This window comes from Telopea speciosissima, chromosome 4 (assembly GCF_018873765.1).
Source record: "Telopea speciosissima isolate NSW1024214 ecotype Mountain lineage chromosome 4, Tspe_v1, whole genome shotgun sequence".
Taxonomy (NCBI): domain Eukaryota; kingdom Viridiplantae; phylum Streptophyta; class Magnoliopsida; order Proteales; family Proteaceae; genus Telopea; species Telopea speciosissima.
Genome location: NC_057919.1, coordinates 20,788,964 through 20,813,710, shown reverse-complemented (window position 1 = coordinate 20,813,710; position 24,747 = coordinate 20,788,964). Strand labels below are relative to the sequence as shown.

At 42.1% G+C, this 24,747-nt stretch overlaps 1 protein-coding gene across 1 annotated transcript in view; it reads right to left on the bottom strand.

Moving 5' to 3' along the window:
* The window catches only part of LOC122659805 (kinesin-like protein KIN-14L), a 114,018-nt gene that overhangs the window by 18,927 nt on the left and 70,344 nt on the right, over positions 1-24,747 (bottom strand). Inside the window, exons 13-14 of the mRNA XM_043854938.1 lie at positions 14,815-15,006; positions 8,937-9,008 (exon numbers count right to left, since the gene is read on the bottom strand). Of these exons, the coding sequence (XP_043710873.1) occupies positions 8,937-9,008; positions 14,815-15,006 (264 nt within the window). The remainder of the gene's footprint in view (positions 1-8,936; positions 9,009-14,814; positions 15,007-24,747) is intronic.

Sequence of the window (24,747 nt, the reverse complement as noted above, 5' to 3'; positions counted from 1 at the left end):
TTTAACATTTCTCTTTACCTCATATGGCAGTTCATTGCAATCTTTTTTCGCATGCATGTGTGTGTGTTGTGTTTTAGACTTTTGGTACAAATAACATGTTCCATTGGGAGGTCAACGAAGGGTTCAAATGCTGCTCTATCTTACTAATGCCTGATGTGTAGGCCTCGCCTAGTTATGGAATTAAGAATGAAAATGGCCCTGATAGGCAGTTCTGCTGGCTGAAGCAACCTCCGCCGGAATTTGTCTGCCGGCCTTTCTGGCTGGAATGACTCCTCCTCCCTCTCTTCTCCTTGCCGTCTGGCCATGCCGTCTCCCTCTCGACAATCCCCTCTGCCTTATTCTTCTCCCGCCACCTCCCCTCCTGCTTCAAATCGGCCCGTCTCCTGGAGCTCTCTTCTCGCCTCTCCCTCTGGTTCATCCCCTGACGGCCTGCCCTTACACTTTGTTCCCCCGTCTTTGGAGGGCTCTACAAAAATAGCTCTCTGTTCCCCTGATTTTCTTGCCCATGAGGCAAAGCTGTGGGAAAACTGCCTTGTTGGACATTTCTTGGGTTCGCGACCACCTTTCCAGGTCGTCAAGCAATCTCTTACTAAGCAATGCCGTGCCCAAGGTTCTTTGGATGTCTTCCACCTCGACAACGGATTCTTTATCTTCAAGTTTTCTTCTGCTCTGGACAAGGGCCATGCCATCGAGGGTAGGCCTTGGCTTGTAGGGAAGAAGCCTATTTTCCTTCGCTAATGGCATCGATCCTTGCAGCTCCGAAAACTGGATCTCTCCTCTGTTCCGCTTTGGGTCTCTCTCCCGGGTTCCCTCTTCACTACTGGTGCACCGACGATCTCAGTGTTGTGGGCTCGGTGCTTGGTACTCCCCTCTTCTCCGATGTGCGAACCAGACGTAAAGACCGGCTTGCCTTCGCGAGAATTTGTATTGAAGTTTCAGCTCTTGAGCCTCTTCCTACCTTCATAACGGGTAAAGAGGGAGATGGGTTTTCCTTCGAGCAAGAAGTTCACTTTGATTGGAAGCCGCCATACTGTTTGGTTTGTGAAATCCACTACTATAAATTTGAACTTGGAACTTGTGTGATTTTAGGTTCTGGTTCAATATCCATGTTTGCCTCGATGCTGTGGGCTGCATCGGTGGAGGATCGAATCAACTCCTCAATTCACCTATGGAGGATTCCGGGGAGCCAACACAGCTAGCCATTCTTGAGTCCGAAGATTCTGCTGGCTGCTTGCATCTGAGCTACATGTGTCAAACGTGTTTGGATGCACAAATGCAGAAACTCTCTATCTCTTAGGCTGGACTGTAGGTAATAACCTATTCTCTTATATGTTTATATATATTGTATACTTGCTTAATTTATGTATTAGGGGCAGAATGGTAATTACCACTTGCGGGACCCACATCCCCAATGTGGAATCCAGATTCCTGTAGACTACCCTCATTGGCTTTCCACTTATGTCACATGACATCACCCGTATGACTTAGATATAGCTAATTAGGTAGTTAGTTCTATAAAAGATCAGATTAGAAAATAAATTCTAAAATCTGATTTTGACTAAACCAAGGCAAACATGCCTTAGTCATGGTCTAGTATATAAAGATACTTAGCTTACTATTCATTTCCTACCAAACCAAAACAAGGAAACCGATTTCAGCAAGAGAGAAAGGAGAAGAAAAAGAGAAGGAAGGAGAAGAGAAGAAGGCTAGGGCTTGAGAATTAGGATCCATTTGGAGCTTGGAACTTGAGGCTTACACTGCAACTTGGAAATTTGGGTGCTACCATCTCCTCCATCTTCAAATTCAGGTAGGCCATTGAACCAATTCAGTTTTGCCCTAAATTTCCCTCCTCCTTCAATTTTCGTTGAGTTTACAACCCTATTAAACCCTAGCATACGAAATTATGCAAAATTGGATAAACTTCCAAATTAGAACATGATATTGGGTTGCCCCTAAGACTTTTTCTTCAAATTGGGGCTGTGCATGTCAAGATCCAAGCCTGGGCAGCACAAGCCTCTTTGCTGTTTTGTGAACCGGATGGAGTTGCAGAGAGGCCTACGGTCGACCGGTTGGTCCCAGGTGTGAATCCAGTGCACCTTGTAGAGGTTGTCTTGATTCCGGTGGTTAGGGCTTTGACCTAGGGCTTCTTCTATGTCTGATTTATGTCATTAATTGTCTATTTAGGGCTGTAGTCTTCTGTGGTTGAGGTTGTGGTTTGATTTTGGGATTCTCTGGTGACTAGGCTTATCTTCATTCCAGGTAAGGGAATTTGACATTAATTTTGATATGTTTGTGCATTTAATTTCTACTTGTTACTGTTGCCATGTCATGCATCATATGAATATAGGGATTATGTACTTTTATAGCTTTATCTTCTTTGCATTAGATGGTGCATGATTTTAGGTTGCATTCCCATGATTGCATTTTACATATATTACTTGATCTTTGAATTATTATGATTATGGATGTTGTTGGACAGAATTGTTGAATTATCTTATAACTGATTCATATGCCATCATGATTAGTTGCATATGGTTAGGATTGGCACGAACCCAATGCTACGATCCTTACCAATAGGGGTTGACGTGTTGGATAACCCATGGTAGGTCCGATGCGTAACACCGGAATGCCATTCACTGTTCTAGGTCCGATGTGTAATTCCGGAATGGGTAATTCAGTAGGATTAGCATTTGGGGGTTCGTTGACGTCAGATGCGTAATACCTGAGATGGCGGGTCCCCACCATGATAGAGTGGTATGGCTCGGGTGACCGACGTTTAGTTATGTGTTTCCGAGACCGAGGATATCATACCTACTACAGTAGCACTTATACCCTCATGAGACTTAGTACTGATGTTAAAAGCATATTTAGATTTAAGTCATTCATCATGTATATGCATTTGCTTGTGTGTTTCCCTTTCTGGGCTCAGTGGAGCTCACCCCTGTGGATATCCTTATTTTTCAGATGGCTCTACTACTACTACTGGCCTTTTTTTGGGAGCTACCTCCGCTCTGGATCCTCCCACTGCTGCTGGAGTTGAGGCTCCGTTGTATGTGGAGCACGATGTCTCGTGCTCGTGTGACGACTGTGCTTTCTCTTGATTCTGGCCTGACAGTCTAGGCTATCTCCCCCACTCTTTTGTTTTTATACATCACTTTTATATAGTTTAGCATGATATAGATACAAATGTAACTCAAGTTTCAGATATATATATATATATATATACTGTACTTACGATCCTTGGGATTGATTGGATGTCGGATGGCATCCAGTCACACTAGGCCCTTATTAACCGGGCCAGGGTGTGACATGCTTTGTAAAACCTTCGGCCATAACTCCAATCTCTGCCTCCTGAAGTCTTCTCCTGAAGCTGTTTTGGCCCCCGCGACTGGAATGCCCTTGGCAAAAGCTCTCTCGCCTAGGCTCCGGTGCATCCTCCTTTTACTGGCCAAACTGATGGTCGGTCTCGGCATCGTTGCAGATTAAAAACTAGAAGCCTCCCTGGGAACCGATGGAAGCATCGTCGGAGCAACCATCGTCCTCCTGCTTCCTTGGCCCTGTCGCAGTCCCTGCAGAACAGGTACAACATCCTGGAGTGCGATGACGCTGCAGAAGACTCTACACCTTCTGATCCCTGCGAGTGCCTCGAGAAGCCCCAGTTTTACGCTATTCCTCGTAGCCATTCTCGAATGTCAGAGACCACCTTAGCAGATCATTCCATTCTTGGCTCCCCTGGCAAGGATCTCTCTGCCTCTGTGTCGCTGCTGCTGGACTCTCTGATTCAGCCCTCAAACGATGGTATAGCGCTTTCTACTGATGAGGTTTGCCTAGTCGCTTTCTCTCTTTTGTCTGTGAGAAGGAACTCTGAGATCCTTTTATCCTCCTCCCCCTATGTGTGGGCCCCAACTCCCTTTTTGCCCCATTAGGCCCTGTCAGCTCTCCCACAGTGGTCCCCTTGGCTGACCCTTTGATGACCCCGTTTGACCCTGCATCTTCTGGGCCTGGCCCTTTTAAAGCCAACCTTCCCTTTAACTTTTCCCCATCGGGTACCCGGGATGCTTTTGACCCTTATCCACAAAGTTTTCTTAACCCGAACCATCCCTCCTCTTCTTCTTTATCTCTGCCAAGCTCTGTTCCGATGGTTACCTGCAACTTCCCTTCTTCTCAGGCTCCTCTCAATCACTCCTACAAGGCTTTACCATTTTTGGACCACTCTTACCGTCGGCGTCATCGCAGTGCCTCTCTGGGACGCTCTGTCCTCTCCCGGCTCAATGAGCCTTTGCTGCCTCTCCTCCCCCTTTCCAAATGATCCAAGGTCTGGTGTGGAACACTAGGTATCTTAATTCCCCTGCAAAGCAAGCTTCGGTTCGCTCTCGCTTGCACTCCTCCAAAGCTTCTTTCTCCTATCTTTTAGAAACTCACGTCAAAGAGCATAATTCAGCCAAAATTTTGAATTCCCTTGCCTCTGGCTGGAAGCTGGTTTCAAACTACTCTTTCCATCTCAATGGTCGGATCTGGGTTTTATGGGATCCAAACAAAATTTCCATATCCCTCTTATCCTCTTCTCAATTCATGTACCTCAGCTTTTCGGACTGCCAAGGCCACTTCTCCTTCTTCTTCACTGTGGCCTATGCTCTCAACTCCCCCTCTCATAGGACCCCTCTTTGGTCTGACCTGCGCTCCATTGCTGGTCAAATTGGCAACCTCCCTTGGGGCTTGGGAGGAGATTTCAATGTTATAAGATTTGGCTCCGAAAAACAAGGTGGTGAGCACTTGGATATAGAAGCCATGGACTCTTTTAATGGCTGTATTGAAGACATCGGAGTGAATGATCTTAGGTGGACCGGTTTCCCCTTCACTTGGAGCAACAAAAGGGCTGGTAACCTTCGCATTGCTTGTAAGCTTGACAGAGTCTTGGTTGGTTGTCAACCTTCCCTTCCTCCCTTGCCTCTTTTGGCAACCCCGACACATCAGATCACTCCCCCATCTCTTTAGCTATTCAGCCCACCACTTCCTTTGGCCCAAAGCCTTTCAAATACTTCGACATGTGGTCCTCCCAACCCACCTTTTTACACACGGTTCAGGAAGCTTGGAATAAACCTGTCTTTGCTCCCTCTACCCCCCTCATTGCTTTCACCAAGAAGCTCCGCAATGTCAAGGCTGCCCTCAAAGATTGGAATACTAACATTTTTGGCAACATTTCACAGCAGGTTTTGGACTGCAAAGACAAGTTATCTTCTATCCAGCTCCTGCTTCAATCTGATAACCTTAATGGGCTGTTGGCTGAAGAAGAAAAAGAGCTCTCTCTCTCGAGCTATCCTCCTTGCTCTCTAGGGAAAATAATTTTCTCAAGCAAAAATCAAGAATAAATGGTTGGAATTGGGTGATGCAAACACAGGCTATTTTCATCGGTCAATGAAAGCTAGAATAAATGCCAACTCCATTCTTCAGCTTGCTTCTGTTGATGGTACTAATGTCACTACAGTCAAAGAGACAAAGGATCTGGCAGTAAATCACTTCAAAAATATCTTCAGTGGTCCCCCTCAAGATCAAGGCCTTATCCCTCCATCCTTGCTTAACAAATTCCTGCCAAGTGAGTTCTTTGATACCCTGAGTTCCATCCCTAAGGAAGATGAAATTGTGGCTGCTATTCGCTCTCTCAAGGTGAAAGGAGCTCCTGGTCCAGATGGTTTTAATATGGGTTTTTTCCTTGCTTGCTGGGATGATGTCAAGATGGATCTTATCCAGGCTATAGAGAGCTTCTTCTACAATCCTAGCCAGGTTAAAGGAGCAAATCACACCTTTCTTTGCCTTATCCCTAAGAAAGAAGGTTCAGCTCTGACTGATTTCAGGCCCATTGCTCTCTGCAATCTGCTTTACAAGTTTATTGCCAAAATTCTGGCTCGAAGGCTCAAGAGTGTTGTGGATCTTCTTGTCAGTGATAACCAGTCAGCTTTCATCCCTGGAAGAAGTATTTTTGATAATATCCTCCTGTGCAATGAAATTGTTAGAGGCTTTGACAAGAAAAACCATTCTCCGGCTATTCTTTTGAAGATTGACATCCATAAGGCTTTTGATTCCCTCAGATGGGATTTTATTGTTCAAGTGTTGACCATGATGGGGTTCCCTTCGGTTTTTGTCAACTGGATTCACCACTGCATCTCCTCTCCTATGTTCTCAGTCCTGGTTAATGGTAGTCCAGCAGGTTACTTTGGAGCGTCGGTAGGAATCAGGCAAGGATGCCCTCTATCTCCATACCTTTTCACTCTGGCTTTGGAAGTTCTATCTAGAAAAATCCAAATCAGCACTGGCCTTCAGCATATCTCACCTTTGCCCAAGTGTAAGGCTATCAAGTTATAACTCTCTTGGCTTTTGCTGATGACCTGATGATCTTCTCAAAGGCCTCCATTGCCTCCCTTGAGTCAGCTTTGATTTGTTTGCAGCAATTCCATGTGCTTTCAGGCCTCAGCACAAACCCGTCCAAGTCCTTTCTATTCTTTGCTAGAGTTTCCAAGCAAGACAAAGCTGGTTTTTTAGAAAAATCAGGTTTCCAAGAGGGGCAGCTTCAAGTCAAGTACTTGGGACTTCCTTTGATTCCTGCTAGATTCTCTACTCATCACTGCACCCCGATGTTGGATCTTATTAGGAAAAGGCTTCAGTTGTTGAAAGGAAAACTACTCTCTTATGCTGGCAGGTTGGTTCTCATCAGATCAGTTTTGGAGTCTTCCTAAATTTATTGGTCAGGCATATATGGTTTTCCTCAAGCCACCATCAAATCTGTGGAATTTGTCTTGGCAACCTTTCTTTGGAAGGGCTCCGAACCTTCAAGATTTATGCATCCTCTTCGTTGGGCTGCTGTTTGTCTCCCAAAGAAGGAAGGTGGTTTCGGTATTAGAAGAATCAAGGAAGTGAACTTGGCTGGCATCATCAAGCTAATTTGGAAAATTACTACAAAACAGAAAAGCATCTGGGTCGACTGGATTTACTCGGGTCCCCTCCATCAGGACTCCATTTGGACTGCATTGCCTTCTTCTGATGCTTCTTGGGTTTGGCGAAAGATCCTAGCTTCTCGCCACTTGGTGCATCAGGTCATCCGTTCTCATATTGGGGATGGTCTCTCTTCTTATCTTTGGCTAGAACACTAGCATCCAAGGGGGGGGGTCCTCTTGCACTCTATCCCCCCTAGACTCATCTATACTTCGGGTCTCCATCGGCTCTCTATGGTGGCTGACATTTTGGATCAAGCAGGATGGGCTCCCCCTCCCCTCTACGGCTCCTTTGCTTATCAGTACCTGGAATGACCTGCACTCCATCACTAGAAGATCTTTGGGAAGGGAGGACTGTATTGTTTGGTCGACTAACACATCAACCTCCTCCTCTAAAGCAGCATGGGACCTTATTCGTCAAAAAGGTCAATTGGTCATTTGGAGGAAGCTTCTTTGGTTCAAACATCACATTCCCCGCCATTGCTTCACGGTCGGAGGGTCTTCACCAATTGCCTTCCAACCCAGGCTTTCCTTTGCCATCGCCAGATCTCAGTCTCTCCCTCATGCTGCCTCTGCTAGAACAATGTGGAAGACTCTAATCATCTCTTCTTCGGCTGTCCTATCTCGGCTGCCATTTGGAAAGGCATTTTATCCAAATGCTGGCCAGCCCCTAGAAGAATTCTCCCCTTCTCTCGTGAGTGGATTTGGATTGATATGACATTTGCAGGCTCCTCCATCTGTGACAGTTGGAAAAATGGCTTTTTATGCTACGATCAATCATATTTGGATGGAGGCGGAATATCAGGAAATGGACCTCCAACTCTCGGTCTTATTAGCAGATTTGGGATTCCATTTCTTTTGAAATTAAAACGAAATTGTCGTCTGCCCCTCCATCTTATTGTCTTGATACCCCAAGGAACAGACTCATTGTTGTATCCTGGGGTCTCCCTTCTGTTTCTTTTGTTGGCCTAGGCCCCCTTTAGCTTGGGCTTGTTTTTTGTGCTAGCTGTTTTGTTGCTGCCCCTAAGGGGCTCTTGTATTTGTGCTCTCCTTTAGTAATTTAATTATTTTATTCACCCCATAAAAACATGTTCCATTGATGACACGAAAAGAGCAAATACAACATCAGAATAGGACAAACACTCTACAAGACTCAACAGAAAAAGGTACCAACAAGATATATGGAAGAAGATATAACGGCATGCACAATCAGGAAGAGATGTCCCCATAAATGGATGGTCGGTAGAAGCTCCCATGAGAACTCTACTGGAGCCTAGATCAAAGCTAAGTTAAAATTTATTCTCGAACAAAAAATTGGAGTACCACACAAACAAGTTCAAAAATAATAAGGCGAATCCCTCCCCCCCTCTTTTCCTGGATAGTGACTGGTCGATTGTTTGTTTGGACTGTCCAATCAAGAACAATCCGCATTGGTTTAGCCTAGGACCAAATCCTAAGATACCGATCTTTAATTCCTTAACTATAGGTCAGTCATACAAAAGTAACAAACCCAACACTCAAAATTATTTCTAGCTTGGGTTTTGCCTCCTCTCAGGCTGTGACACTTCTCATGGATAGAAGATTTGACGATGGTAGGGTCATTATTACACTGTTCTCTCAGGTGTTTAGATTGTTTTGTATCCGGGTTTCTTTAATCTTTCCTCATCCATAGAATATTAATATTATCCATCAAAAAGAAAATCCTACCAAGTTTGATTGGTGGCCTGCCTCAGGGTTAAAGAGATTTATGGTTCTACTGAATACTAAATGAGCTACACATGCAACAAAACTTTTCTCATGATGAAGGGGCAGAAAAGAGCACAATGGTGCAAAACTGTAAATGTCATCTCCAATGAAATATAAGATCATCACTCCCATGGAAGTGCAAAAATCTTTTCTTTTTTCGGTAGTGTGCAAGAATCTGTTCAGAATGATCAAAAGCATACGAACCTGAGGAGATCCACCAAATTTAGCTTTCTCTGTCAATCTATCAAATAGCTTCTGATTTTCCTCGTGCAACCTCTGCGAAAGTGACAAGTCTATCAAGGAGCAAAAATTGTGGAATCATGGAAATAAATAAAACTGATCAAGTTTGATTTTTCATATGGTTTCAGAAAAGGCATACAAGTGAAGAGATAACACATGGATCTTAGAAGGTATACTGATGTAATTAGAAATAAATATATATACACACACAACAACAACAACAACAACAAACTACAATTCAGCCTTATCCCAACTAAATGGGGTTGGCTACATGGATCCTAACAAAATCAAAGTAAGGAAAACTGAGGTCCTCACAAAGTGTAATTAAAGTAAGAGGAATGAAGAAATGAGATAACAAAAGCGATAAATGGAAAAATGAAAAATGAGAGTAAGAGGAAAGAGGAAAGAGGCAAGCCTAGGAAATCAAGAAAATCTCAGCTACCTAGTGTCGACAATGTGGGATCCTTGCACTCCAATAGGCTCTATCTGAGGTCATACTTGGCACAAGACCTAGACTCTGCATGTCATTCTTCACAACCTCACCTACGGTAATTTTAGGCCTGCCCCTAGCTCTTTTAGCTCCCTCAATCAAAATCAGGTGACTCCTCCTTACTGGGGCATCCCCAGGCCTCTGTTGCACAAGGCCAAACCACCTTAGACGACATTCTTGGAGCTTGTCGCTGATCGGGGCAACTCCCACATCAGCATTAATACTTTCGTTCCTCACTTTATCCTCCCTAGTTTTGCCGCACATCCATCTTAACATTCTCATCTCTGCAACACTTAGCTTCGCTATATGGCACTTCTTAACTGCCCAACATTTTGCTCCATACATCATAGCAGGTTGGACCATACCTGTAAAACTTTCCTTTAAGCTTTAAAGGAATGTGTCAGTGACACAGTACTCCGGTCACACCTCTCCACTTCATCCATCCTACTTTAATTCTTTGTGAAACATCATCATCTATATCACCTTCTTTGTGTATGATAGACCCCAGATACCTGAAATAGTCACTTGGTTGCAACTCTCTCTCTCTCCTCAATTTTCACCATGTCATCATCCATCATAGTATGGCTAAAGTAAAACATCATATACTCCGCCTTGGATCTACTAATCTTAAAGCCTCTTTCTTCCAAGGTCAATCTCCACATCACTAACTTAGCTTTAGTCCCTGCTTTTGTTCATCCACCAAAATGATATCACTGGCGAATAACATACACCACAGTACCTTGTCTTGGATGTTCTTAGTTAATTCATCCATGATAAGCGCAAACAAATAAGGGCTTAGGGCTGATCCTTGATGTAACCCAACCGTAATTGGAAATTCCTTGCCCGGGCCTCCCACAGATCTCACACTAGTCACCATATTCTCATCATACATATCTTTAATTACATCTATATATTTACTCGATACCCCTTTATTTGCAAGAACATGCCTGATTAAATCTCTAGGGACTCTGTCATAGGCTTTCTCCAGATCAATAAAGACTATATGGAGGTTCTTCTTGCTAGCTCTACATCTTTCCATGAGCCTCCTCAGTAGGTAGATAGCTTCAGTTGTGGATCTACCTGGCATAAAACCAAATTGATTCTTGGAGATATGAGTCTCTCTTTTCATACGGGCTTCAATAACCTTATCCCAAAGTTTCATGGTATGACTCATTAGTTTTATGATTCTATAGTTATTGTAGCTCTAGACATCACCTTTATTTTTGTAGACCGGAACTACAATGTTTCTCCTCCAATTATGTGGCATTTTCCTTATAATCATAATCTGGTTAAATAACTTTGTTAGCCAATAAACCCCACATGATCCTAAGGCCTTCCACACTAACATTGGGGTCTCATCTGGGCTTGGTGTCTTGCCTACATTCATCTTTCTTAAGGATTCTTTCACTTCTGCCATATGAACCTTACGTACATATCTATGATGTGTGGTGTTTTGATGACTAATGTAGTTAACCGAATCAATCATATTCGAACTATCTCCATTTAGAAGTTTCACAAATATACTCATCCCATCTCCTCGCAATGTCCTCATCCCTTAACAATACTCTTCCATCCTCCCCTTTTATACATCTCACCTGGTCGAAATCTTATAAATAGTTTTTTCCCCTTCCTTTGTGTTTAGATTAATATCAAGTTCCTCATATATCCTCACCCTAGCCATCTCCATCATCTTCTTACTCTTGTTTCTGGCCTCATAGTACCTCTTTTTATCTTTTGTTTCATTAGCCCGTTGCCAAGTCTTAAACCTCTCCTTTTTTTGTCTTGATAGCTGCTTGGACCTCCTCATCCCACCACCAAGTCTCCCCAGGGGATTGATGCCTACCTTTTGCTTCCCCTAGAACTTGTTGGCAATCCTCTTAATACAAGTCATCATCTCGTTCCAAATCACATTGGTGTCTCCCTCAAAGTCCGACTTTCTTTGTTTGACCACATTTTCAGTAAATGTGCCTAGGTACTCACCTTTTAGTCTCCACCATCTTATCTTAGGGTACATAGGTTCCCTCCTCCGACGCTTTTGTGCCCTAAGGCACATATCTAAGACCACTAGTCTATGTTGGGTGGTTAGACTCTCCCCAGGAATAACCTTACACTCCTTACACAACATCCTACCCTATATATATATATATATATATATTATGAGAAGAGAGGGTGGGCTGCAAAACAAGACTATAGCAAGTATGAGAGAAGTCTTCACCAATTACATAAACAGGAGTTGCAATGACAATATAGGAAGCAAATTAAACATGGTGGGATAATCATAATCCAACCCTATAAAGAGTAGCTATGTTTCTCTGGAGGAAACCTAAGCAAAAACTTCACAAGAAGCATCGGTACAGGGAATCTCAGACAAGGAAAAAATTAACACTATAGAAATCTTATTGAGGAACGGGGGGTGGCTGGGGAGGAATATCCTTAATATCCAGTTTTTGGCCGTCATTTCTCTTTTGCCCACGGATATAAAGAAGTAGGTAGCACAACGATACTTCGATTGCCACAATATTATCCTTTCTGCACAAAGCCAAGCGTCTTTATCTCTCATGTTTGCAATCCAAGTACGCCCTTAGCCCACCATTCGCTCTTTTAAGGGTCGATCAAATGTTCTTCAATAAGGCACAACATGTTTACCTCATTTTATCTTCTCTGATGAAACAACTTAAATGGTGGAGGATATTGAGCAGCAATTGCTTCCTCTTGCAACTTTTTCGGCTGAATTGTCACCATCCTCTCTCTCTCTCTCTCTCTCTAGCCTTTGACAATTATGTTGTATAGATCATTGTTTTTACTTCCACTGCTTTCACCCTTGATTTCTTTCAATAGCAGTAGTCTACCTTTCATTAGTGGTGACTCTCTATAATTCTATATAATGCTTAAAACTTGTCAATTGGAATATCTTACTTAAATGGGGTAGAAAATAACAGCATAGGAACTTTAACTCATCCTCTGTTCTGTAACTCGTCTACTAATATGGTACTTATTTTTTCAGTCGTGATTCATCTAGTTCATACGATACTTTGGTTGATAAAATATCACAAGCTTTGCCAGCAATAGTCCACCATCAAAGACTTGGAATCTCTCATGTCTGCTACTTTGCTTCCTTTGGAAAGGATCTGATACCTCTAGATTTCTTCACCCTATCAGCTGGGCTGCTGTCTGTCTCCCTAAAGTAAGGGTGGTCTTAGTCTGAGAAGAATTAAAAAAGTCAACTCAGCAGGTATTATCAAATTGATCTGGAAGCTTGTGGCTAAGAAGCAAAGTATATGGGTCGATTGGGTCTACTTGGGCCTTTTTCGTTCTGATTCTATTTGGACTGCTCCTGCCTTATCTGATGCTTTTTGGGTTTGGCATAAGATTTTGAAACTTTATCCTATTGCTCTCGAGGCCATCTACTCCCAAATAGATGATGGCGCCACCACCTCCCTTTGCCTGGATCATTGGCACCCCATGGGGGTCCTCCTTCACTCAGTCACTTCAAGAGCAATATATAGTTCAGGCCTCCCCAAACAGTCTATTATTGTTGATCCCTTGGCGACCGGGCCCCTCAAGCTTCTTCATCTTTCATGCTTTCAGGTGTGTGGAATGCCTTACCGTCCATTAGTAGAAAGCCTCAAGGAAGGGAAGACAAGATTATCTGGGCTGCCATCTCTTCATGTCTCTTCAGCTCTAAAGCAGCTTGAGACCATCCGTACTCGGGGCTCCTTAGATCCCTGGTGCAAGCATGCCTGGTTAAAAACACCATATCCCCTGGCATAGCTTTATAGTTTGGCAGACTCTCCAACTGTCTTCCAATGCAGTCTTTCCTCATCCACCGTTAGATCACTGTCTCCCCCTCTTGCTGTCTTTATGGAATGTCGTAGAAAGATATTGACCACCTCTTCTTCGATTACCCCCTCTCCTCTTCTATTTGGAAAGGAGTGCTAACAAAATGCTGGCCAAGTAGAAGGATTTTACCTTTTCAGGGAAAATGGATTTGGATGGACATGTTCTTTGCCGGCTCATCTATTTGTGATATTTGGGTAAACTAGCCTTTGCTGCAACCATCAACCAGCTTTGAATGGAGCGAAATATCAGGAAATAGTCTACTAGCTCAAGATCTTTCCAGCAGATTTGGGATTCAATCTCCTTTAACATCAAGAGCAAGTTATCTCATGTCCCCTCTCGTTGTAGTGACTCCAAAAGAAACAGGCATATTGTTGTGTCTTAGGGACTTCCTCTCTCCTTTTTGCAGCCCTCCTCTTATTCTTGAGGATTGGATTTTGTTTTACTTTGTTTTTGTTCTGAACATTTTATTCTTCCCCATTAGTGGGGCTTCTTTCTCTCTCTCTCTTTTTGGTAATTAATTATTTATTCACCCCCCAAAAATCCCACCCAACATCAGCACTTGGGGAGGATTCAATAGGAGTCCAAGGAGTCCAATAGTAAAAATACATCTCAGCCAGAGGGGATCCAACCACGCCCAAAGACATGTGCTTAATAGGTCCACAGGCACACTGTTACATTGCAGTTGAGAAACACATGGATGTTTCTTCCTTTTCGACCTTTGAGTAAACATAAACACAAAGGGGAACCCCCCCCCCTTCTCAAGGGGAAGAGTAAAAATTCCCCACATATCCAAGATGTTTAAAGGCCCTTTGAGGGTGAGCCTCGGTGCATCGGTAAGGTTGCTCCATTGTGACCAAGTGGTCACGGGTACAAGTCTGGAAACAGCCTCTCTGTGCAAGCAGGGGTAAGGCTGCGTACATTATGATCCTCCCCAGACCTGCAGGAGCCTCATGCACTGGGTACGCCCTTTATCAAAGAAGATGTTTATAAACAGCTGTATATGCAAAAAAAGAATCTCACTTAAATGGGTCAGAGACTTGTATTCTAGCCAAATTCACACCCTAGAATCATAATCAGCAAGCCCATCTACTGGTTGACCAACCAAGGCTAATACGTAAGACAACACCATTATATGGTTCTTACTAGGTTGGATAATGAGTTTGAAGACTTCAATAACAGATCATTTCTTTGACACTAAAAAAAGATTAAACACAGTCCAATTTGAACTAAAGAGAAGTAGAAATGATGAAGGTCATGCAATGTAGCTAACAGAGTTGGAGCTGGTGGATGAAGTTGAGAGGACAAGAAAACCATTCCTTATTCTCATCCAACATAAGAAGTATGTTAGAATCAAGTTCAGAATTGTGCACTCATACGGCAGAAAGACTAAAGCAGTATAGCACTTTTGTATCTAACTAATCAAGTAGCTAAGAAATCAGAATAGGGCATGTATCAAACCACTAATAAATCCAGATTTACTGCAACTACAACAGTCAAGGACATATAGTACACCTCAATAAGTGCATCCCGTTTTGATAGCTCTTCTTCGAGTTTCTTGGTAACTGCCAATGAATCCACGATATCCCCTGCTGCCTTCGTTATTGAGGCACCATCAGAAGACCCAGACTCGGAGGCAATTGTTGACCCCACACCACCAGAATGTAGAACTTCACCCAGTTGTGATTCAATGCTCTTTACTTTGGCCTATTTCAACAGTAAAAAAAAGAAAGAAAAGTGAAAAGAGATGATTTAATCGATGAAAAAATTAAGGTAAAAGAGGATTCAATATCATGCCCGAGGTTTGGTTATATTCATCCGAAGTTCCTTCCAGCAGAATATTTAAGCTAATAAACTTCTATAAACATCTGATTAGTGAGGACAAAGCTGAAATTATTCATGAATTATGAAATGCAAGAAGTGTGCAGCTATTTGAGAATCATCAAATCAAACCCAGAAAACGATTTCAAAGAACTATTAATTAGTACAAGCCATTGCTACCAGAACTGACAATAACGTCAATCTCAAAAGAACACAAAGATTGTTTACACAGCATATAGATTTGATCCTGTCCAGTGACATGGTCAACCAATTCAAAGTCAATGGATTTTGATATAGAACAGCCAAATCATCCAACTTTTGACCAGTTTCTATGCACATCCAGTCCCAAGATCCATCAGGCTTTCCTGGGAAATGCCAAGCTGCTCTTGTATCAAATATTATGGAAGGGACTTTCTAAAGCGAACTAGAATATCATGATCATTGTTACTGTATGCTAATTTACAAAGTTCTCAACAATCAATTGAATATCAAAAGCAATTATCATATTTAATATTGCACTATACAAAAATGAAAAAATAAAACCACCAAATAAAGACTTGGATTTATCACTGTCACCCTAAGCATCTTCCTAATTAATTCTTAATAGAACATATATACACATTATACTAGAAACTGACTCCGAGCCTCCAACTAAGGAACATGTCAGTATAGTTTTCGTGGCACCAAGCTGAGAGCCATGGCAATGGCAGGACGCTTAGGCACACAACTGATGTAGATAAGTTCAACTCAAAGCAGTACCATCACAAGAAGGGAAAAACCATAATGCAGGACTGGTTTGGGTTGATTCAGGACCAATCTGAACTTCATGATTCAAAATTTGGTTCCATCGATTGGGTGACCAGGTTCAATGAACCAGCCTTATCTAGTCTAATCGTGGGTTGTTTAGGACACTTAATTTCCTATTTCAGTTATTATTCTACTTGTTAAGAAAGGTTAGGATATTATTCCTAATTTTCAGCTTTAGAGTCATATTGGTTTCAATGGCTAGTGGTTATTAGATTCCTAAATTTTAGCAACCTTATCTTCAGCCAATCAGACCAATCATGGGAGTAGTTTTAAGTAGTTATTTCTTTTATCTTATTTAGTTTTACGACCTGTTTAGGATACTCCACATTCCACATAGCATGTGTATGGGAGAGCTGGTTGTTATTAGTCATCCTTGTTTTTAGGATGTTTAAATCAACCAAGAACTCTCCCAACATAGCCTACGGTTCAAGAGGTAGCCTTGTTAGTTTAGGTCGTTTATTTTATAATTATTAAGAGTCGTAGTGATCTATTTATTTCTTTTTTAATCTTTATAAATACATTGTAAAGGTTAAGAGCCCCCATAATTTAAATGGATGGAATAGAATTTGGTTGGTCTCTCTCTTCATACGTGCAGCTTAGGTACCAGATTACTTCTCTTTCTAATGCCCATCACCAGCAGACCTTCTCTAAGATCTACACCAAACCAAGCATGTGGTTCCTTGAATAAAACTGTTCTGGTTCAATTGAACCAGGTTCAGTTGGTTCAGCCCAGACTAACCAGGTCTAGGTGTTTTCTGGTTCACCCAAAACCAATCTAGTTAATCCAATCGAAGTCTTAGTTAAAGATGGGTCAAAAGTAATTAATGCATGTGTGCAAAATTTGAGAAGCATTATCTAGATAGTTACAACTATTATCTGAAGCCTTAGAGAATATTATTTCAGTCAATAAATCAGTTCATTGATGGTTGTGCAAGTCCTTGAAATTGTCAGTCAGTTCATTGATGGTTGTGAAGTCCTTGAAAATGTAAGCCAGTCCATTGATGGTTGTGTAAGTCCTTCAAAACGTGCAGTTCATTAAATGATCAAAGAGTCTAGAAGAAAATCCCAATGAGATTCTAGAACCTTCCTACCCACTCTATAAAAGGGCTGCCTGTAAGTAGGGGTGTAAATGAATAGCCGAAATCCGTTTCCGTATCCGTGTCCGTATCCGTTTAGCACTATCCGAATCCGTCCGAAAGCTAAACGGATGCGGTTACGAATAGGCTATAGCTATCCGAAAAGCTATATTTACATGTAAACGGATAAAATATCCGATCCGTATCTGTGTCCGTATCCTTTTAGCACTATCCGAATCCGATCCGTTTACATCCCTACCAGTAAGCAGTTGAATAAATTTTCTGGTTTTATGCCCAATAGCTGTGAGATGCAGTGAAGCCTAGTGAGATGGTGGACTGCTAAGTGAGATGCCTTATTTTGGTTGGTGACATGCTAACCTGGGCCTCGATGAGAATCCTTGGTCATATCCCTTTTATCTCTTCCTTCCTACTTCCTTCGTTATTAAAATTGCTAAATTCTGGTTGTGTTCTCACATCCCTATGATCCTGTCTATTGAGGATCTTGAACCATGGTTGCAAGGACTGAACCAGGATCCCATCAATTTGGTATTAAATCCATAACCAATGACAGCTTTAATACTACAAACCAGACCCCGAACTCCATGATAGAAGTAACATGTTAAACAGTTGACCAACCGTACGACCATGATGGAGCAGTGCTTTGATTCTCTATCTCCACAAAGTGGACAGCCAATAACACATCAGTTTATGAACCGACCAATATATAAAACACTCCTCTGAATCCCACTTTTGAGAAGCATGTGTGATCATACTTTAATCAAGGCAAACCGCAACAACACCAAGATGACACTCCCAAAATGAAGATGGAGTTGAAGGAGTACAATGACAAACATAACCCCCAGGTATTCTATGATTGGATGCGTTGTTTAGATGGTTACTTTGATTGCTTTGAGCTTTTTTAAGCTGGGAAGTTGAAGTTGGCCCACTCCAAGCTTGTCGGACCAGCATGAGAGTGGTGGCGCAACCATAGTTCTAAATCTTGCCGAGATCTTGGTGAGATCTTGAGAAACTCAGGCTCCTCGAGACGAGTTATATTGTGAAATCTCAAACATACATTAACTCCAAAACTCAACTGAAATTTCAGCGAGATTTCGGTACTTCTGTACTCTCTCGCCGAAATGGTACAAAGTGCCTTACAAAAAGACAAGCTCGAGCCAGACTTTGAAATTTTGAAGTAAACTCGACAGAGAAGGGAAAAAAACCTTGGTTCTTGATTTTTTTGCCACACCATCAAGCAATACTACTAGGATACAACATAGGGGGTTGCCACATCACTACGAAGAGATCAATTGCTCCTTACTGTGGAAGATTTGGCTATAATCATAGTATTGTATTATTGGGACTTAGACGGTGGAAGACAAGGGTGTCTATGACTTCTGTATTGTTCATTGTACTAGGGTTGGGTGTCTATGTGATATGCATTGTTGATACTTCACTGTGCTTTGTAGTTTGTAGTACCCTTCAAGTCTTTAACTATTTTTTAAATAATTATTCAATGTTATGTGTCTTCAACCATTATTGCATAATTTACTTGTTTTACTTGCCAATTATGCCTCATAGAATTGAAACAATGTGTAGAATAAGCAATATTACATTAAGGGTTAAACGTTTACTGCTAACCAAGGGTGCAAATCAAAAACACTAAATTGGGTGTTTTTTTTTTACAATTTGAAAATTTAAATATGTTTAATAAGCCTAAAACAAGCTTCCCTTAAAGTTTTGGAGCCAACCATGGCCATTTGCCCACCAAGACATCATTCCGAAACAGGAAAAAAGAAATGCACAAACTCACCGAGATCTTGGTCGTCTCGACCTGGCGAGACACCTAGTCGAGACGAGTTTTCGAACTACAAGCACAACTATGAGACAGCTGGTACGATGAGGAAGAGAATCCACTACATGGGAGGAGATGCGTGAAGAGCTAAAGGAGAAATATCTTCCTCAGACCTTCCAAAGGCATCTTTATTACAATCTCAAAACTCTTCGTCAAGACTAGACCTTCCAAAGGCGTCTTTATGACAATCTCAACACTTTTCGTCAAGATTCACTTTTGGTGGAAGAATACATGGACCAATTTGACACTCTTGTTTCTCACACCAGCTTCAACAAAGAGGATGACCAGCTTGTTTCCCATTTAAGGTTAGGGCTGAAACCTGAAATACGAAACAAAATTGGGGTCACAAGCATACAAGACTGACAAGAATGTTTCGAAAAGTCCCTACAAGCTGAAGACCTATTATATACTTCAGTCCAGAGATTCAATCCTCAATCCGGAGAGGGCAGACAAAGCATTCCAGCCTCCAGAGAAGGGGAAAACTCTTATATCTGGTGGAGGAGAGACTAAGTGTTACAACTGCACCGGCTACAAACACTTTACCAAGTCTTGTCCACAGTGACGCAAGTGTAATTCCATAACAGCAGTCATAGAAGCCAATGAAGAAACACAATTTTACGACCCCCACGATGGAGGAGTAATTGAAAATGCAGTTATTGAGGATGATACCTATGACATTGATATAGGAAATGAGGAACCTGAAGACACCTATGAGATACATGTGATAAGTAGAATTCTGGTTCCTGAGTCCAAAGGAGAAGATTGGCGTCGACATTGCATCGTTTACACTCATATGACTAGTAAACCATCTGTGTCACAAGTCACCGTGGACAATGGTAGTTGTGTAAATGTGATGTCCCACAAGCCTTTAATATGGAGGCTAAGCTACATATAGAGAAGCAACCCCAACCCTACAAGGATTTTCTCTTGACGGGCAACTATCTTGAGCTAAATCAGCAGTGCTCCATTCCATTAAAGTTGGTTGGTTATAAGGAGAACGTATGGTGTGAACGAAAAGACGAATGTTCCAGATCAACTTCTACGCCCATTGATGAATGTATGGTGTGAAGGAGCGAGAGAGAGAGAGAGAAGACGAATGTTAAAAGTGTCGTGGCAAAGTCTACTGTTGGATTGTATGGGCCAGAATACTGTGGGGGTATTCTGGACTTTTTACTTCTTTTAAGATATGTACAGCCATGTCGGCTTTGATAGGGACAATTCAGTCCATGTAATATTTTCTATTCATTATAAATATATTGCTTGGGGACTGCCTTAAACATCCAAGCATTCAGCTCTAGTTTTATTCCTGTTAACATGGCATCAGAGCAGGTTTCGAACTAGGGTTCTTCACAGCCCCATTCGCGATCTCTTTTCTTCTTCACTTCTTTTCCTTCTCTCTTCTCCTTCTCTTCTCCTATCTTTTGTTCTCCATTCTCCCATAGGGCAGCACTGATGAGCTGATCACTAGATCCAGTTGCTGCCGTCCATCACCTCATTCAATGACAGAAAATTCTGCTCGATAGGAACCAGCCACCCTGCCTGCCATAGTTGTCAAGGCGTCGCCTAGGCGTCCAGGCACCTTGGTTAACTTGGGTGCCTTGGTCGACTAGGCGGGCGCCTTGGACGCCTTGGTCGCCTAGTTGGTGTTGCCTTGAACTTTAGCCCTCTCCACCGCCTTGGGTCGCCTAACCGCCGTGACAACTATGCTGCCTACGATATTTGAAGCTTCAAGTTTTTTTGGATTGATTTCATCTCCCAATAAGAAATCAATCTCCCTTATTGAAGATCAAGACCTGCAGCAGATTTTTCCAAGTTCCTGTCTCCATTCTTTGAAGGTTTCCTCAGATCGGATCTTCCCAACATCAGGGTTTTGAGAAAACCCTAACAATTATCGATCTGGGAGTTTCAGATTTCCATTGAAGTTGATCTTTGGAGGAGTGATCCAGCACCATTAGAAGACCACTCGATCCAAATTTCAGCCCCTTTTGCTGAGCTTTTGCTTGCTTTCTCCCCTACATCGATCTCAACAAATCGGGGTTTTTTCCAAAACCCTGCAAAAGTAGGTCTAGGGGATTGCCATCTCTGTTACTGCTGATTATTTGGGACACCTATTGCTGCATATAAAGAAGTCTCTCCCTCAATTTTTGGCACTTCTCTTGGAGTTTTTATTGACTTTTCCCTCACCAAAGCCCCGCTCTGCGATTTGGGTTTCTCTGCTGTAACTATGGGTGACTCGGTCACTTCGACTACTACTTTTGTTGGTGATGGCCAAGGCAAATCAGATTATCATACCTTTCCTCCTAATCCAATCAAACTGGATGGTTCTAATTACTTGCTTTGGCCTCGGTCTGCTTCCTTTGCCATTGCTGGCCGTGGCCTTTTTGGCCATATTAATGGCACCAGTGTTATGCCAACTGAGACTGATGTTGCTCAAGACAGATGGCTTGCAAACAATGGAGTGCTCATGTCCTACCTCATTGGTTCCATGACTTCAGACCTTGCACATGGGTTTCTTCTCCTTGATACAGCCTCTCAGATTTGGGCTGCTTGCAAGGAGACTTACAAGAAGCTTGGCAATGATACTTAGCTGTATGAACTCCAGAAGAAGGTTCTTCATACCACTCAGGGAGAATTATCTGTCTCCAAATATTATGCTACTTTGCGCAGCCTTTGGCAGCAATTGGACCACTTCTTTGATTATCACCCTACTACAACCGCTGACATTACATCATACAAGAAGCATGTGGACAAGATCAGAGTTTATGATTTTTTGGATGGTTTGAATGTGGAGTATGACCAGATTCGGGTTCAGGTGTTGCGCCATAAACCTTTTCCCACACTTAAACAGTCCTATGTTTTGGTCTCCTCTGAGGAAAACCGTAGGGCTGCTATGTTGCATCCTCCTATTACTGACAGATCAGCCCTCCAGACTGCTGCTCCGGCTACTCTTGCACCCGTTGGCACCCCTCCTGGTGATTCTACTACTGGCACTATTGTTTGTGAGCACTATCACAAACCTTACCACACCAAAGAGAAGTGCTGGAAACTTCATGGGAAACCGGCTGACTTTGAAGCTAAGAGGGCTGCCAAGAAGAAGCCAAAGAACAAAGCTAATCATACTGAGTCTGTTACTACAGACCCTACTACTGACACTAGTCTATCCCAGGACGATCTACAGGCATTCCTTCGTGTGCTAAGGACTTCCGCTGCTGCTGCCTCTACTACATCCGCTGCCACTGCCAACTCTTCCGTTCCTTCAAGTTCACACTTTGTCCGTTCAGGTATTCCATTTGGTGGTCATTGTGCTTCTGTAGCTTCCCATCCTTGGATCATAGATTCTGGAGCTACAGATCACATGACCGGTCCCTCTAGCCTGCTCCATCGTTATTCTCCCACTTCTGGGAAAGACAAGGTCAAAGTAGCTGATGGTTCCCTTTCTTCCATATCTGGAAAAGGAATCATCAATTGCACTTCCTCTCTTCCTTTGTCCTCTATTTTACATATTCCTAATTTTACTACTAACCTTCTTCCCATTAGTAGTATTACTCATGATCTTAATTGCAAAGTAACTTTTTTTCCTTCCCATTGTGTTTTTCAAGATCTGGACTCTAGGAAGACGATTGGATTGGGTAAAATACACGGTGGATTGTACCTGCTTGAAGATGGTCGTCCCTCTCTACCACCATTACCTTCTCCGCTATACCAGAACTCCTTGGTCTCTTCTGAACTTTACCAACGGCACTCTAGGTTAGGTCACCCTCCATTAAAAATTTGAGCACATTTATTTCCTAGTTTGGTCACCCATTGTAATAAGGATGACTTTTTCTGTGAGACATGTGTTCTGGCCAAACAAACAAGTTCAATTTATTCTTTATCAAATAAAAGGAGTGAAGTCCTTGAAAATGTTTGTTTCTTTTATTGATGTTTGGGGTCCTAGTCGTAAAACTTCTTGCTTCCAATTGGTGCATTTTGATGTTTGGGGTCCTAGTCGTAAAACGTCTTTTTCTGGTCATCGTTGGTTTATTTTTTTTATTGACTGTTGTGGGTGTATCATTTACACACAAAAAATCAAGTTTTTGAATGTTTTCAGCATTTTCATAAAATGGTCCAAACTCAGTTCCAGGCTACTCTCAAATTATTGAGAAGTAATAATGGAACCGAGTATAAAGAATCTCAATTTCAAAAATATCTAGTTGACCATAGTATTGTTCACCAGACTAGTTGTGTTGATACCAGTGATCAAGAACTCGACCAAAACCTGTCGAAACCATCGAGTTGTCTCGGTTTTGACAGGTTCCGAGACGAGTTGGACTGAAACTTTTAAATATCCCTTAACTCGGCCTGGTTTCAAGCGTTTCGGTTTGGTTTCGATCGAAAGCAGGTCGAAACCATGACCAAACAACATGCTTTTTCCATGGTTTCAGCTGAACTGAACATGATGCCAATAATTCACAGACCAGGCATCTTTACTTTTAGGTGTAGAACCATTTTACACAGCCTTATCTTCTACTCCTACCTTCTTTTTCCCATTCAAACCAATGACAGCCTTATCTTCGATTCCTATCTTCTTCTCCTTATTTATTTCTTTCTTTTAGTTAAAATTCCATTCTGGGTTAAAGTCGTCCATCCTTCCAAAGATTTTTGGTTCAAAATGGAGAAAAGGATCTGATGAAGAAATATTTGGGAGAAATGAAGTTGTTCTTGGTATTCCTTTCATTTTATTCTATTCTATTCCACAGTCATTGTTCAAATTGTATGCTATGTTGTTTTGTTGATTTTGCCTTTTTTTTTGGGGTTCATAGATCTTGAAAAAAGGATCATTTCAAGGAGGAGAGCAGTTTTCATGGAGGCATCTCCTTGAATGACAAAAAGCTTCTCAGGTGGGCTGGGGAGATCAATAAAGAGTTTGACATTAAATTCCAACCATGTGCTTTTCTTTTTCCAATCGGTAATGGACTATCAGACCAATTGGTCCCATAACATGTCATGGGATACGTATGTTGTGCAATCGGAGGAACGGCTTTGCAATCTTCAGTGGTACGCAGCTCATGGATTAGACCCACCAAGAAACTCCGCATGGAATTGAAGAGGGGCATCTTAATGTTTTATTTGGATTCAATGTATTATTCATGGTTCAAGTACTTTATAATTATGTGAACTAATTATAAATTTATAATACCATTTTAGTGTCTGTATTGTATCAGCGCGTACGTTAGTAAACTTGGGTCAATAACCACAAGTACTATTTTCAGTGATTTTTTGGTGAATGTAACTCATGGATTGTGTTTAAAATGTGAAAAATAGGCAACCTGCAAAAAATCAGACCTAAAAACCCTTGTTTTGGGGTCAAAACCTTGGTTTCCCCATAAATAGGAAAAAATCCCAGGTTTCGATCAAGATATGGTCGAACCGAGACGAACTCGATTTTTGGCTGGTCGAAACCTGAGTTTCAGAACCTTGGTTGATACCCTTGCTTAGAATGGTCTGGCCAAAAGAAAAAACCGCCACTTGTTAGAGGTGGCCAGGGCTTTGATGTTTTCTAGTCATGTCCCATCTCAATATTAGGGAGATTTTGTCCTTACTGCAACCTATCTCATAAATAGGTTACCTTCTCGGGTTCTTTACTCCCGTAGTCCAGCTGAAGTTTTAATGGGGAATTCCTCCTTTGTTGTCACTCCCAAACTATTTGGTTGTGTGTGTTATGCTAGAGATACAAAATCTCCAGGCAAACTTGAACCTAGGGGGTTACTGTCACACCCCGGCTCGGTTAGTAAGGGCAAGGTGTGACCGGATGCCAACTGGCACCCAATCAATCCTCCAGGATCATTAGTGCAGTACTCTCATTCATAGTTCATCAAACACAGTAAATCATCGCAGCGGAAGAGAATA